We start from the raw sequence: 14894 nt of genomic DNA on the forward strand, positions 1-14894 counted from the left end.
CGGTTGAGGGTTATTTTTGTTACTGTTCTGCATAAATGTTATAAACGATGTAAATATGTTCATTCAGGGCCCCATGGAAGACCACTACTTGTTGGTGAATGGGCTACGTACCCTGCCAAAAGATTAGAAACAAATAAATAAATAAATTTAAAAAGAAACCCCCCAAAAACAGAGGGAAAGGGAAGGTAAGAGGAGGGTTTCAGCATGTCAAGGGCGTCACCTCAAGCAAAAACAATTCCCCAAAAAAAAAAATTAAAAAAAATGCCTACAACACCCGGTATTCCCAGGCGGTCTCCCATCCAAGTACTAACCAGGCCCTACGCTGCTTGACTTCGGTGATCGGACGAGAACCGGTATATTCAGCATGGTATGGTCGTAGGCGAAAGACATCATCGTTCAACCTATTTGAAGTTAAAGACTGACGTCATCATTGAGCATGCGCACAAAGTGCGCTTTATTGACCAGTGTCAATGTTACGTCATGGCCCGTGTCTTGGAAACGGTTGAGGGTTATTTTTGTTACTGTTCTGCATAAATGTTATAAACGATGTAAATATGTTCATTCAGGGCCCCATGGAAGACCACTACTTGTTGGTGAATGGGCTACGTACCCTGCCAAAAGATTAGAAACAAATAAATAAATAAATTTAAAAAGAAACCCCCCAAAAACAGAGGGAAAGGGAAGGTAAGAGGAGGGTTTCAGCATGTCAAGGGCGTCACCTCAAGCAAAAACAATTCCCCAAAAAAAAAAATTAAAAAAAATGCCTACAACACCCGGTATTCCCAGGCGGTCTCCCATCCAAGTACTAACCAGGCCCTACGCTGCTTGACTTCGGTGATCGGACGAGAACCGGTATATTCAGCATGGTATGGTCGTAGGCGAAAGACATCATCGTTCAACCTATTTGAAGTTAAAGACTGACGTCATCATTGAGCATGCGCACAAAGTGCGCTTTATTGACCAGTGTCAATGTTACGTCATGGCCCGTGTCTTGGAAACGGTTGAGGGTTATTTTTGTTACTGTTCTGCATAAATGTTATAAACGATGTAAATATGTTCATTCAGGGCCCCATGGAAGACCACTACTTGTTGGTGAATGGGCTACGTACCCTGCCAAAAGATTAGAAACAAATAAATAAATAAATTTAAAAAGAAACCCCCCAAAAACAGAGGGAAAGGGAAGGTAAGAGGAGGGTTTCAGCATGTCAAGGGCGTCACCTCAAGCAAAAACAATTCCCCCAAAAAAAAAATTAAAAAAAATGCCTACAACACCCGGTATTCCCAGGCGGTCTCCCATCCAAGTACTAACCAGGCCCTACGCTGCTTGACTTCGGTGATCGGACGAGAACCGGTATATTCAGCATGGTATGGTCGTAGGCGAAAGACATCATCGTTCAACCTATTTGAAGTTAAAGACTGACGTCATCATTGAGCATGCGCACAAAGTGCGCTTTATTGACCAGTGTCAATGTTACGTCATGGCCCGTGTCTTGGAAACGGTTGAGGGTTATTTTTGTTACTGTTCTGCATAAATCGTCACCCGTTTCACGAACCGTCCTCTCTGGCCAAATTCGGCATTTTTTTCAATTTTTATTTTTTTGCATTTTTTTCATGTACTAATAAATACCTACATTTTGTGAAAATTTCAGAGTCTAACATTGCGCGGTTACGTAATAACGACGTCATCGTAAAGCGTCCTCTTGCAATAAATTGGATATTTCTGTACCACGAACCGTCCTCTCTCGCGCTCGCGCGCTCAGGACACTTCGTGGTGAAGAATTTGACGTAAATTGATCCGTCTGCTGCACCACGAAGCGGCCGCTTCCCTGGAAAGTTTGCCCGGATCCAATTATTTCGTAAGTATATGCTCTAAGATCTATTTTCTAAAACATAAAATATTTTCAAAAAACAATAAGAGATTCTTCCTTCGGTTATAGCAATTATATTTTTCTAAAAAGTTCATTTTATCATTAAATTCTCACGAAAAATTATGTTACAGTCCCGCCTATTCAGTTTTTGGTTGGACCTAACACGAAATCCTGTCTGACTGTTGATAATAACAACTAACTTCAGATCTACTGAAGATATCTGCTTTCTAAGATTATTTAATGAATACTGTCTGTAGATTAGATAAACACAGGAAAAACTAGAACAAGAGCAATTCAACACTAGTAATTTAGGTCTAACTCTAGATCTAGACCTAGGATCTACTTTGTCTTTATCTTACAATACCTACTATTACTAACGACGACGATTTAGGCCTAGACCAGATCTATTTCTGATCAAAGAAAGACACAAATTAGACCTAGATGTAACTTAGTCTTAGTGTAGATCTAGACTAGAGTCTAGCTAGACCATAGTCTGACTAGACCTAGGTCTAGTCCTAACTTTTTTTAGTATTATTAAGATGTATAATGTTACTAACTAACCTATCTTAGGGTCTATAGATTTTATCTAGATCTAACATTTGGACTAGGCCTAGATAGTTAAGGTTTTACCTAGGAGCTCCACCATTAGCAGATCTTAAGTCATTTGTGCCCTGCCCATTTCGGGGACCAAAACTGAAAGTTCTATTTTATATGTAATCTAATCAAGATAGTTACAATTAATGTACTGAACAATAGTTGGACTTCATCTAGATTAACCATTTTTTCATTACAAAAAAAATGTCTTATTCAGTCCCAAAAATTGGCAGGGACCAGGGTATTCATGTTCATGTTCTTGTTGACATTTTTATTTATGTACTTGAATGCATGGTGTAGTAAAATTATTGTAACTTTAATCTCTACCTATGTGTCAAATCATTGTGAAACCGATTTGTATATCATTGACTTTTATAATATTTTGTCTCATTTTTTTTCTTGTTTTTATTATCGCAGATGTGGCTGTGCAACTTAGAGAAGGAGATATCTAAAACAAAGCAGGTATGCCAAGACCAAAGAAGAGCAAAGGGAAAAGTGGATCAAGGTAAGAATTCTTATGTTTACCAGAATAAATATTTATAAATAATGAAATGGTGTTAAAAAACAATATATAGGTGATGTCTTTGACTTTATAATTTCAAGTGTTGGGCCAATATTAATGCAGAATAATAATTTCTTCATGAATTATAAAAAATAAGGCTATAATTTCTTTACCAGTTCATCTCTCATGGAACAGCTTAATATGTATGTTTATTACCGAATACATACCGGTATGCAAAATTGTTATGAAAATAAGGTTGTTGAAATCTCTCTTTCTTTTTTTATTCCTTTTTAGACCGGATAAAGGCTATGATGTTTTGGTGCAATGGCATTTGAATGGTGCAAACAACATTGTTCATTCACCACTCCTTCAGTGGACAGGGAAGATGACAAAAGGGAAAGAGGTGATCATGGACTATGAAGGGACTCTGTGGCAAGGAATCGTTCTCGATTCAGAATATCTTGAAGATTCAGAATCGTCTGATGAGGAATTTGACATCCCCCTGGCACGACTTTCTGACAAATATGCAGGTATTACTCTCCTTTTCCTCTTTTTCCCAATTTGATATCATCTGAGTGTTAACCAGTTCTTGGGAGTATGAGAGTCTCGTCAAGAAAATGTTTACAATAATGAACTTGTGCATGAAAAAATGAACATATTTACAATAATGAATATGTATATACAAAAGAACGTAATTACAATTATGAATAAGAATGTTTGCATTATGAAAGTACAAGAATATAACAACAACAACAATCTAGACCAACTTTCCTACAAGATCTTAATGAGGAAAGACCGAAGCGCATGTTCAATATTATAAATGGATTCTTCTACATTTGTAAGATCTTTTTTTAGGGGGGAGGGGTGGGTGCAGGTTTGGGATGAGTCTTCTATTTGGGGGGGGGGGAGGCATTGGAACTAGTGTGTATATTTCACTATTGTAGTCTTATTCATTTTTTTTTTTGGGGGGGGGGGGCATCTTCTTCGGAGAGTTTAAAACTAGTGTTTATATTCAATTTTTGTAATCCTACCCCAGAAGCAAAACTTGGTCCTCTACCCGTATCATCGCCATCACTTCCTGAAGATTCAACAGGATGTGGATCTGGATTGCCTGAACCAATATCCATCGCAAGTGACCAGATAACACAGTCTGATGAGGAATTTGACATCCCCCTGGCACGACTTTCTGACAAATATGCAGGTATTACACTCCTTTTCCCAATTTGATAGATAAGATAAGATAAGATTTTATTAAACTCTATCGAACCCCGATCGGGAGTATGAGAGTCTCAACAAGAACATATTGACAATAATGAATTTGTGCATGAAAAAATGACCATATTTACAATAATGAATATGCATATACAAATGAACTTAATTACAATTATGAATAAGAATGTTTGCATTATGAAAGTACAAGAATATAACAACAACAACAATCTAGACCAACTTTCCTACAAGATCTTAATGAGGAAAGACCGAAGCGCATGTTCAATATTATAAATGGATTCTTCTACATTTGTAAGATCTTTTTTTAGGGGGGAGGGGTGGGTGCAGGTTTGGGATGAGTCTTCTATTTGGGGGGGGGGGAGGCATTGGAACTAGTGTGTATATTTCACTATTGTAGTCTTATTCATTTTTTTTGGGGGGGGGGCATCTTCTTCGGAGAGTTTAAAACTAGTGTTTATATTCAATTTTTGTAATCCTACCCCAGAAGCAAAACTTGGTCCTCTACCCGTATCATCGCCATCACTTCCTGAAGATTCAACAGGATGTGGATCTGGATTGCCTGAACCAATATCCATCGCAAGTGACCAGATAACACAGTCTGATGAGGAATTTGACATCCCCCTGGCACGACTTTCTGACAAATATGCAGGTATTACACTCCTTTTCCCAATTTGATAGATAAGATAAGATAAGATTTTATTAAACTCTATCGAACCCCGATCGGGAGTATGAGAGTCTCAACAAGAACATATTGACAATAATGAATTTGTGCATGAAAAAATGACCATATTTACAATAATGAATATGCATATACAAATGAACTTAATTACAATTATGAATAAGAATGTTTGCATTATGAAAGTACAAGAATATAACAACAACAACAATCTAGACCAACTTTCCTACAAGATCTTAATGAGGAAAGACCGAAGCGCATGTTCAATATTATAAATGGATTCTTCTACATTTGTAAGATCTTTTTTTAGGGGGGAGGGGTGGGTGCAGGTTTGGGATGAGTCTTCTATTTGGGGGGGGGGGGAGGCATTGGAACTAGTGTGTATATTTCACTATTGTAGTCTTATTCATTTTTTTTTTGGGGGGGGGCATCTTCTTCGGAGAGTTTAAAACTAGTGTTTATATTCAATTTTTGTAATCCTACCCCAGAAGCAAAACTTGGTCCTCTACCCGTATCATCGCCATCACTTCCTGAAGATTCAACAGGATGTGGATCTGGATTGCCTGAACCAATATCCATCGCAAGTGACCAGATAACACAGTCTGATGAGGAATTTGACATCCCCCTGGCACGACTTTCTGACAAATATGCAGGTATTACACTCCTTTTCCCAATTTGATAGATAAGATAAGATAAGATTTTATTAAACTCTATCGAACCCCGATCGGGAGTATGAGAGTCTCAACAAGAACATATTGACAATAATGAATTTGTGCATGAAAAAATGACCATATTTACAATAATGAATATGCATATACAAATGAACTTAATTACAATTATGAATAAGAATGTTTGCATTATGAAAGTACAAGAATATAACAACAACAACAATCTAGACCAACTTTCCTACAAGATCTTAATGAGGAAAGACCGAAGCGCATGTTCAATATTATAAATGGATTCTTCTACATTTGTAAGATCTTTTTTTAGGGGGGAGGGGTGGGTGCAGGTTTGGGATGAGTCTTCTATTTGGGGGGGGGGGGGAGGCATTGGAACTAGTGTGTATATTTCACTATTGTAGTCTTATTCATTTTTTTTGGGGGGGGGGGGCATCTTCTTCGGAGAGTTTAAAACTAGTGTTTATATTCAATTTTTGTAATCCTACCCCAGAAGCAAAACTTGGTCCTCTACCCGTATCATCGCCATCACTTCCTGAAGATTCAACAGGATGTGGATCTGGATTGCCTGAACCAATATCCATCGCAAGTGACCAGATAACACAGTCTGATGAGGAATTTGACATCCCCCTGGCACGACTTTCTGACAAATATGCAGGTATTACACTCCTTTTCCCAATTTGATAGATAAGATAAGATAAGATTTTATTAAACTCTATCGAACCCCGATCGGGAGTATGAGAGTCTCAACAAGAACATATTGACAATAATGAATTTGTGCATGAAAAAATGACCATATTTACAATAATGAATATGCATATACAAATGAACTTAATTACAATTATGAATAAGAATGTTTGCATTATGAAAGTACAAGAATATAACAACAACAACAATCTAGACCAACTTTCCTACAAGATCTTAATGAGGAAAGACCGAAGCGCATGTTCAATATTATAAATGGATTCTTCTACATTTGTAAGATCTTTTTTTAGGGGGGAGGGGTGGGTGCAGGTTTGGGATGAGTCTTCTATTTGGGGGGGGGGAGGCATTGGAACTAGTGTGTATATTTCACTATTGTAGTCTTATTCATTTTTTTTTTTGGGGGGGGGGCATCTTCTTCGGAGAGTTTAAAACTAGTGTTTATATTCAATTTTGTAATCCTACCCCAGAAGCAAAACTTGGTCCTCTACCCGTATCATCGCCATCACTTCCTGAAGATTCAACAGGATGTGGATCTGGATTGCCTGAACCAATATCCATCGCAAGTGACCAGATAACACAGTCTGACAGCCATGCAGGTAAAAATATCTTCCAATAATAGTTCATGACTATTCATAATAACATAAAGAAATCAGAGGACTGTCCACAGTACAAGGAAATTATACTGATGATAATAACTAAAGTGAAATTATATTGATACAGTTAGAATGGACAAAAAGCACACTTCATTTTATTGATTGTGTACGTGTTCTGAATATAAAAGGGATTTTCTATTCATTTATTCAATATCCTGATCAATTATTATCACACTTATTGTTTCTGTTGTGCTCAATATAACTTTACCTGTGTCCCGAAAATTATGTCATTACATTCACTATCATTGTTTTCCCTTGTCTTTTTATCTTCTCCAGATTCTCCGCTCCATCCAAACATGCAGTGTGGTCAGAGAAATCCTGAAACATGTGACAATTTCATGTGTACTGATGAAGTTTGGGCAGCGTGTCCAGAGTGCTTGTGTTTCTTATGCTTCCTTCATTTTAACTTACGTGATGATTGCCTTTGTCATAATCTTGCATTCAATCTCAGTGAAATTCCACTTGACATCAGTTCAAGTGCATCACAGTACCAAGGGCTCACCAACGAAGAAGAAAGGAACAATGAAGACGAGGTTATGCCGTTAATGGAATCAAGAAGAGGAAACTTTGAAAACCAAGCCTCATTGGATACAAGAGTTGAAGAGAACGGAGATCAGGTACTGATGGCGACTCTGGAATCAAAACAATCCGATGCGACCGACTCATTAGATATTCCAGAGCATCTTGAAGAAGCTAGCCTTCCCCAGGAATCAGCTGATAATAGTCAACTGTCTCCTGAATCATTTCAAGTAGATGGGGAAAGAGCATTGGAAGTGCCAGAGCAGCCAAAGACGGTGAAGAGTAGAAATCAATTAGTCAAAGAACGGAGAAATGCTGGTTACAGCTATGAGAGTGAAAAGAGTAAGGAACTAAAAGCGGCGAGGAGATTTGCTAGCTACGAAACCTCATGTGAAAAGTGTCATTTCAGAGGACTTAGTTGCAACACATTTAGTTGCAACACTCGTGAAGCTATTAGATCAGCTTTTTATGACCTTGCTGATCTGACAAAGCAGAGAGAATGGATTGGACGGCACACGAACAGATTCAAGAAAAGAAGTCAAGAAAGATCAGAAAATGTGCGTATTTCCTGCCCAATGCAGGTGATCCATGCATTAAAGTTCGTGTATGCAAAGCGATGTTCGTGGGAACATTAGGTATATCAGAGAGGCAAGTGAAGACCGTGCTTGGAAAGAAGAGACCATACGGCTGCCTTGAAGGTGAAGGAAGGGGTGGCAGGCAGACGTCTGACAGAGACGCTCTATTACGTGAAGGGGTGAAGCGGCACATTAATCAATTCCGCGTCAAGAATCTCATTATTGTCGGGCCAACAGTCGATGTGAATACCTTTCAGAAGATCTCAATCCTGAGATCATGTATCGCATGTACAATTCATCTACAGAAGGTACAGAGGAATGTGCTTCTTTATCTCTTTACAGGAAGGTTCTGAAGAAGATGAATATCAAGTTCCATCATCCGAAAAAGGACATGTGCCCCTGTGCGAAACCTACAGACGTGGGAATCCCAAAGAGAGGGAAGAAATTGCAGGGGCATACAAAGTTCACATTGCTGAAAAAGAAAAAGTAAGAGAGTTGAAGAGTCTTGCTAAGGAAAGAGCTTCAGTGACCACACATTTGTCTCTGCAGTTTTCGATCTGGAGCAGGTCATTTACTTGCCGAAGTCCCCACAATCTGACATTTTCTACAAACGTTTAGACTCAGCAACTACAACTTCACGATATATGAACTTGCAAGCAAGGACGGATGGTGCTTTCTACACACGAGTGCGAAACAAAAAGAGGATCCTGTGAAATTGCCTCACACGTCCATCGGTACCTTAACAGTCTAGATGAGAGGGGTGTGAAACAAGTAGTGTTCTACTGTGATGGCTGTGTCGGTCAAAATAAGAACTCTATCATCCCAACAATGCTGCAACATTCATCGGAAAGGCTAAGTCCGTTGAATCGGTCACAGTTAATTACTTCCCTACAAACCACGGACAAAATGAAGTAAATTGGAAATGGAAAATACGAGATGTATCAAGGACGAGAATTTAATGTTTCTATCTGTAATAGTGTAGTTTAAAAAAATAACAATGAAGTATACATTGGAATAGAATAACTACATGAAGGAGAAAAGTGATACATAATTTAAATATTTCATGATTGTGGATGAATCTGACTAAAGAGATCTTGGTGAAATTTTGATATTTCCATCTGCAAACAATGAAGTTTAACAAGATTCTATGAAATCAAAATGAAAGAATGTGGAAAAAGTTATATCATCCCTTTGAATATTCCTAAGACATGTGCATAATTGAATATATTCATGCAGATTGTGAGAATAGGATATATTAAAATCCTCTACTTTGATGTCCAATATATCACTTTTTCATTAATAGAGACAAAGGTTTTTACTTTATACAACTGATATAAAGAGTCAAATCACGAGGACTTCTTGATGACTGGATATGAAGAAACAAAAAAAAAAAAAAATTGAAATAACATTCATCATTGTCCATTCTTTTTTGTCTCAGGAGATCTAACAAACATTATGCCAAAATGTAATGTGTGTGATTTTTTTTAAGGAATTGTTTGTAATTCGTCTGCCTATTTTCAGATTTTGTTCTGTCTGTAAATATTTCTGTTAAATATGTTGCAAATACTATGGAATGAAATAATATGATGATTATTAAAAGATAAAAATGACACAATTGATAAATAACTATGTTTGTTTATTTTTTTAATATTTGAAGCAGGCAATGGACGTGTGTATCTAAATCCTTTGTTTCCATGCATGTCTGATTTACTGATTTTCTTAATTTAAAGTGCCTTATGAAATTATGCAGACAAATTTAAAAAAAGAAGAAAGAACGGAAGAAATAAAGAAAGAAAGGAAGAAATTTGGTAAAGAAAGCAATGAGGAAAGAAAGAAAAAAATGTAAAGAGAAGGAAGAAGGCAGACGAAAAAGTAAGGAAGGAAGGAAGGCAGAAAGAAACAAAGAAAGAAGAAGCAAAGAAAGAAGAAGCAAAGAAGAAAGAAAGCAAGATGACTATCAATCCAGAATTGGACAATGTTAAAAGAAGTGCATTTTATTTCGTCCGTAAGATGGCAATAATAATAAACTAACTAATAAATTTCAAATAAAAGAAAAAAGAAAAGAAAAAGACAAATTATTGCATGCAATGAACTGATTTCCAATAAACGAATTTTACCTGTTATTCAGTTACAAAAAAAAATCAATATTGAATTAAATAAATATGAATGCTCAGATCATACTTTAATTGAGATTTTCTTAAATATTCATTCGGTTTGTACAATCTTGTTAAAGCGGACGGTTCGTGGTGAAATGGATTACTGTTGTAACGGAATTCATCTTTTCACGAACCGTCTTCTCTGTTTATGAGGCAGTACGGACAAAAAATATTTCATCATTTTGAAGAATTGATATTGAGTGAGAGTAGATGTGTCATCATTTATCTATCACACCCGGATTATTCAACATCCCTAAAATGTTTGAAAATGTGAATTAGAAAACCGATGTCTGTAAAACAACACTTTCCGATTCTCAGTCACTTCATCTTCCATTCATTTTATACGGTTTTCATTGCGCCCCATAGGAAGGCCACGGTTCGTGGTGAAAATAGCAATGCGCATTGAAACATTTAAATCTTTTAAAAAGAAACCCCCCGCAGGAGAAAGGAAGTAAGTGGTAAAGATGCGGGCGGATCGCGCAAAATACAATTCCACAAAAACGTCCTCTCTGTTACAATGCTCGCTGTGGCGTAAATAATTAAGTCTCCCAAAAGTACTAAAGGCCCTGGGATGTAACTTCGGGACCGGAATATCGAATGAGTCATGGTTTGGTTTGCGTTACATTTAGTTATAATTATTGACGTTTAAAAGCATTTCTTTAAATGCGCTTTATTGACCAGTGTCAATGTTACGTCATGGCCCGTGTCTTGGAAACGGTTGAGGGTTATTTTTGCAGTTCTGCATAAATGTTATAAACGATGTAAATATGTTCATTCAGGGCCCCATGGAAGACCACTACTTGTTGGTGAATGGGCTACGTACCCTGCCAAAAGATTAGAAACAAATAAATAAATAAATTTAAAAAGAAACCCCCCAAAAACAGAGGGAAAGGGAAGGTAAGAGGAGGGTTTCAGCATGTCAAGGGCGTCACCTCAAGCAAAAACAATTCCCCAAAAAAAAAAATTAAAAAAAATGCCTACAACACCCGGTATTCCCAGGCGGTCTCCCATCCAAGTACTAACCAGGCCCTACGCTGCTTGACTTCGGTGATCGGACGAGAACCGGTATATTCAGCATGGTATGGTCGTAGGCGAAAGACATCATCGTTCAACCTATTTGAAGTTAAAGACTGACGTCATCATTGAGCATGCGCACAAAGTGCGCTTTATTGACCAGTGTCAATGTTACGTCATGGCCCGTGTCTTGGAAACGGTTGAGGGTTATTTTTGTTACTGTTCTGCATAAATGTTATAAACGATGTAAATATGTTCATTCAGGGCCCCATGGAAGACCACTACTTGTTGGTGAATGGGCTACGTACCCTGCCAAAAGATTAGAAACAAATAAATAAATAAATTTAAAAAGAAACCCCCAAAAACAGAGGGAAAGGGAAGGTAAGAGGAGGGTTTCAGCATGTCAAGGGCGTCACCTCAAGCAAAAACAATTCCCCAAAAAAAAAAATTAAAAAAAATGCCTACAACACCCGGTATTCCCAGGCGGTCTCCCATCCAAGTACTAACCAGGCCCTACGCTGCTTGACTTCGGTGATCGGACGAGAACCGGTATATTCAGCATGGTATGGTCGTAGGCGAAAGACATCATCGTTCAACCTATTTGAAGTTAAAGACTGACGTCATCATTGAGCATGCGCACAAAGTGCGCTTTATTGACCAGTGTCAATGTTACGTCATGGCCCGTGTCTTGGAAACGGTTGAGGGTTATTTTTGTTACTGTTCTGCATAAATGTTATAAACGATGTAAATATGTTCATTCAGGGCCCCATGGAAGACCACTACTTGTTGGTGAATGGGCTACGTACCCTGCCAAAAGATTAGAAACAAATAAATAAATAAATTTAAAAAGAAACCCCCCAAAAACAGAGGGAAAGGGAAGGTAAGAGGAGGGTTTCAGCATGTCAAGGGCGTCACCTCAAGCAAAAACAATTCCCCAAAAAAAAAATTAAAAAAAATGCCTACAACACCCGGTATTCCCAGGCGGTCTCCCATCCAAGTACTAACCAGGCCCTACGCTGCTTGACTTCGGTGATCGGACGAGAACCGGTATATTCAGCATGGTATGGTCGTAGGCGAAAGACATCATCGTTCAACCTATTTGAAGTTAAAGACTGACGTCATCATTGAGCATGCGCACAAAGTGCGCTTTATTGACCAGTGTCAATGTTACGTCATGGCCCGTGTCTTGGAAACGGTTGAGGGTTATTTTTGTTACTGTTCTGCATAAATGTTATAAACGATGTAAATATGTTCATTCAGGGCCCCATGGAAGACCACTACTTGTTGGTGAATGGGCTACGTACCCTGCCAAAAGATTAGAAACAAATAAATAAATAAATTTAAAAAGAAACCCCCAAAAACAGAGGGAAAGGGAAGGTAAGAGGAGGGTTTCAGCATGTCAAGGGCGTCACCTCAAGCAAAAACAATTCCCCAAAAAAAAAAATTAAAAAAAATGCCTACAACACCCGGTATTCCCAGGCGGTCTCCCATCCAAGTACTAACCAGGCCCTACGCTGCTTGACTTCGGTGATCGGACGAGAACCGGTATATTCAGCATGGTATGGTCGTAGGCGAAAGACATCATCGTTCAACCTATTTGAAGTTAAAGACTGACGTCATCATTGAGCATGCGCACAAAGTGCGCTTTATTGACCAGTGTCAATGTTACGTCATGGCCCGTGTCTTGGAAACGGTTGAGGGTTATTTTTGTTACTGTTCTGCATAAATGTTATAAACGATGTAAATATGTTCATTCAGGGCCCCATGGAAGACCACTACTTGTTGGTGAATGGGCTACGTACCCTGCCAAAAGATTAGAAACAAATAAATAAATAAATTTAAAAAGAAACCCCCCAAAAACAGAGGGAAAGGGAAGGTAAGAGGAGGGTTTCAGCATGTCAAGGGCGTCACCTCAAGCAAAAACAATTCCCCAAAAAAAAAATTAAAAAAAATGCCTACAACACCCGGTATTCCCAGGCGGTCTCCCATCCAAGTACTAACCAGGCCCTACGCTGCTTGACTTCGGTGATCGGACGAGAACCGGTATATTCAGCATGGTATGGTCGTAGGCGAAAGACATCATCGTTCAACCTATTTGAAGTTAAAGACTGACGTCATCATTGAGCATGCGCACAAAGTGCGCTTTATTGACCAGTGTCAATGTTACGTCATGGCCCGTGTCTTGGAAACGGTTGAGGGTTATTTTTGTTACTGTTCTGCATAAATGTTATAAACGATGTAAATATGTTCATTCAGGGCCCCATGGAAGACCACTACTTGTTGGTGAATGGGCTACGTACCCTGCCAAAAGATTAGAAACAAATAAATAAATAAATTTAAAAAGAAACCCCCCAAAAACAGAGGGAAAGGGAAGGTAAGAGGAGGGTTTCAGCATGTCAAGGGCGTCACCTCAAGCAAAAACAATTCCCCAAAAAAAAAAATTAAAAAAAATGCCTACAACACCCGGTATTCCCAGGCGGTCTCCCATCCAAGTACTAACCAGGCCCTACGCTGCTTGACTTCGGTGATCGGACGAGAACCGGTATATTCAGCATGGTATGGTCGTAGGCGAAAGACATCATCGTTCAACCTATTTGAAGTTAAAGACTGACGTCATCATTGAGCATGCGCACAAAGTGCGCTTTATTGACCAGTGTCAATGTTACGTCATGGCCCGTGTCTTGGAAACGGTTGAGGGTTATTTTTGTTACTGTTCTGCATAAATGTTATAAACGATGTAAATATGTTCATTCAGGGCCCCATGGAAGACCACTACTTGTTGGTGAATGGGCTACGTACCCTGCCAAAAGATTAGAAACAAATAAATAAATAAATTTAAAAAGAAACCCCCAAAAACAGAGGGAAAGGGAAGGTAAGAGGAGGGTTTCAGCATGTCAAGGGCGTCACCTCAAGCAAAAACAATTCCCCAAAAAAAAAAATTAAAAAAAATGCCTACAACACCCGGTATTCCCAGGCGGTCTCCCATCCAAGTACTAACCAGGCCCTACGCTGCTTGACTTCGGTGATCGGACGAGAACCGGTATATTCAGCATGGTATGGTCGTAGGCGAAAGACATCATCGTTCAACCTATTTGAAGTTAAAGACTGACGTCATCATTGAGCATGCGCACAAAGTGCGCTTTATTGACCAGTGTCAATGTTACGTCATGGCCCGTGTCTTGGAAACGGTTGAGGGTTATTTTTGTTACTGTTCTGCATAAATGTTATAAACGATGTAAATATGTTCATTCAGGGCCCCATGGAAGACCACTACTTGTTGGTGAATGGGCTACGTACCCTGCCAAAAGATTAGAAACAAATAAATAAATAAATTTAAAAAGAAACCCCCCAAAAACAGAGGGAAAGGGAAGGTAAGAGGAGGGTTTCAGCATGTCAAGGGCGTCACCTCAAGCAAAAACAATTCCCCAAAAAAAAAAATTAAAAAAAATGCCTACAACACCCGGTATTCCCAGGCGGTCTCCCATCCAAGTACTAACCAGGCCCTACGCTGCTTGACTTCGGTGATCGGACGAGAACCGGTATATTCAGCATGGTATGGTCGTAGGCGAAAGACATCATCGTTCAACCTATTTGAAGTTAAAGACTGACGTCATCATTGAGCATGCGCACAAAGTGCGCTTTATTGACCAGTGTCAATGTTACGTCATGGCCCGTGTCTTGGAAACGGTTGAGGGTTATTTTTGTTACTGTTCTGCATAAATGTT

The 14894-nt window shown here is 38.7% G+C and overlaps 1 protein-coding gene and 11 non-coding genes across 12 annotated transcripts; 1 reads left to right on the forward strand and 11 right to left on the reverse strand.

The window, feature by feature from the left end:
- Positions 1-262: 262 nt before the first annotated feature.
- On the reverse strand, positions 263-381 carry LOC115922041. Its single transcript, XR_004063301.1, has one exon. It is a non-coding gene; the product is annotated as a 5S ribosomal RNA (ribosomal RNA).
- Positions 382-761: 380 nt separating this feature from the next.
- LOC115922042 lies at positions 762-880 on the reverse strand. Its single transcript, XR_004063302.1, has one exon. It is a non-coding gene; the product is annotated as a 5S ribosomal RNA (ribosomal RNA).
- A 380-nt stretch (positions 881-1260) lies between these two features.
- LOC115922043 lies at positions 1261-1379 on the reverse strand. Its single transcript, XR_004063303.1, has one exon. It is a non-coding gene; the product is annotated as a 5S ribosomal RNA (ribosomal RNA).
- Positions 1380-2487: 1108 nt separating this feature from the next.
- On the forward strand, positions 2488-8059 carry LOC115921804. The gene is made up of 8 exons (XM_030980025.1): positions 2488-2967; positions 3259-3494; positions 4001-4165; positions 4679-4843; positions 5359-5523; positions 6041-6205; positions 6720-6848; positions 7182-8059. Exons 1-8 carry the CDS (start codon positions 2927-2929, stop codon positions 8057-8059), a joined length of 1944 nt encoding a protein of 647 aa, XP_030835885.1. The 5' UTR covers positions 2488-2926.
- Positions 8060-11129: 3070 nt separating this feature from the next.
- LOC115922044 lies at positions 11130-11248 on the reverse strand. The gene has a single exon (XR_004063304.1). It is a non-coding gene; the product is annotated as a 5S ribosomal RNA (ribosomal RNA).
- Positions 11249-11627: 379 nt separating this feature from the next.
- On the reverse strand, positions 11628-11746 carry LOC115922045. Its single transcript, XR_004063305.1, has one exon. It is a non-coding gene; the product is annotated as a 5S ribosomal RNA (ribosomal RNA).
- Positions 11747-12125: 379 nt separating this feature from the next.
- On the reverse strand, positions 12126-12244 carry LOC115922046. The gene has a single exon (XR_004063306.1). It is a non-coding gene; the product is annotated as a 5S ribosomal RNA (ribosomal RNA).
- A 379-nt stretch (positions 12245-12623) lies between these two features.
- On the reverse strand, positions 12624-12742 carry LOC115922047. Its single transcript, XR_004063307.1, has one exon. It is a non-coding gene; the product is annotated as a 5S ribosomal RNA (ribosomal RNA).
- A 379-nt stretch (positions 12743-13121) lies between these two features.
- On the reverse strand, positions 13122-13240 carry LOC115922049. The gene has a single exon (XR_004063309.1). It is a non-coding gene; the product is annotated as a 5S ribosomal RNA (ribosomal RNA).
- A 380-nt stretch (positions 13241-13620) lies between these two features.
- On the reverse strand, positions 13621-13739 carry LOC115922050. The gene has a single exon (XR_004063310.1). It is a non-coding gene; the product is annotated as a 5S ribosomal RNA (ribosomal RNA).
- Positions 13740-14118: 379 nt separating this feature from the next.
- LOC115922051 lies at positions 14119-14237 on the reverse strand. The gene has a single exon (XR_004063311.1). It is a non-coding gene; the product is annotated as a 5S ribosomal RNA (ribosomal RNA).
- Positions 14238-14617: 380 nt separating this feature from the next.
- On the reverse strand, positions 14618-14736 carry LOC115922052. The gene has a single exon (XR_004063312.1). It is a non-coding gene; the product is annotated as a 5S ribosomal RNA (ribosomal RNA).
- Between the last annotated feature and the right edge of the window lie 158 nt (positions 14737-14894).

The sequence above is a fragment of the Strongylocentrotus purpuratus genome, unplaced genomic scaffold (genome assembly GCF_000002235.5).
Source record: "Strongylocentrotus purpuratus isolate Spur 01 unplaced genomic scaffold, Spur_5.0 spur5_scaffold_10, whole genome shotgun sequence".
NCBI lineage: Eukaryota > Metazoa > Echinodermata > Echinoidea > Camarodonta > Strongylocentrotidae > Strongylocentrotus > Strongylocentrotus purpuratus.

Coding starts and splice junctions, on each gene's coding strand:
- LOC115921804 (XM_030980025.1), top strand. CDS start 2,927: ATGCCAAGACCAAAGAAGAGCAAAGGGAAAAGTGGATCAAG. Junction 4,166..4,678: donor ACTTTCTGACAAATATGCAG/GTATTACACTCC, acceptor ATCCTACCCCAG/AAGCAAAACTTGGTCCTCTA. Junction 6,206..6,719: donor ACTTTCTGACAAATATGCAG/GTATTACACTCC, acceptor ATCCTACCCCAG/AAGCAAAACTTGGTCCTCTA.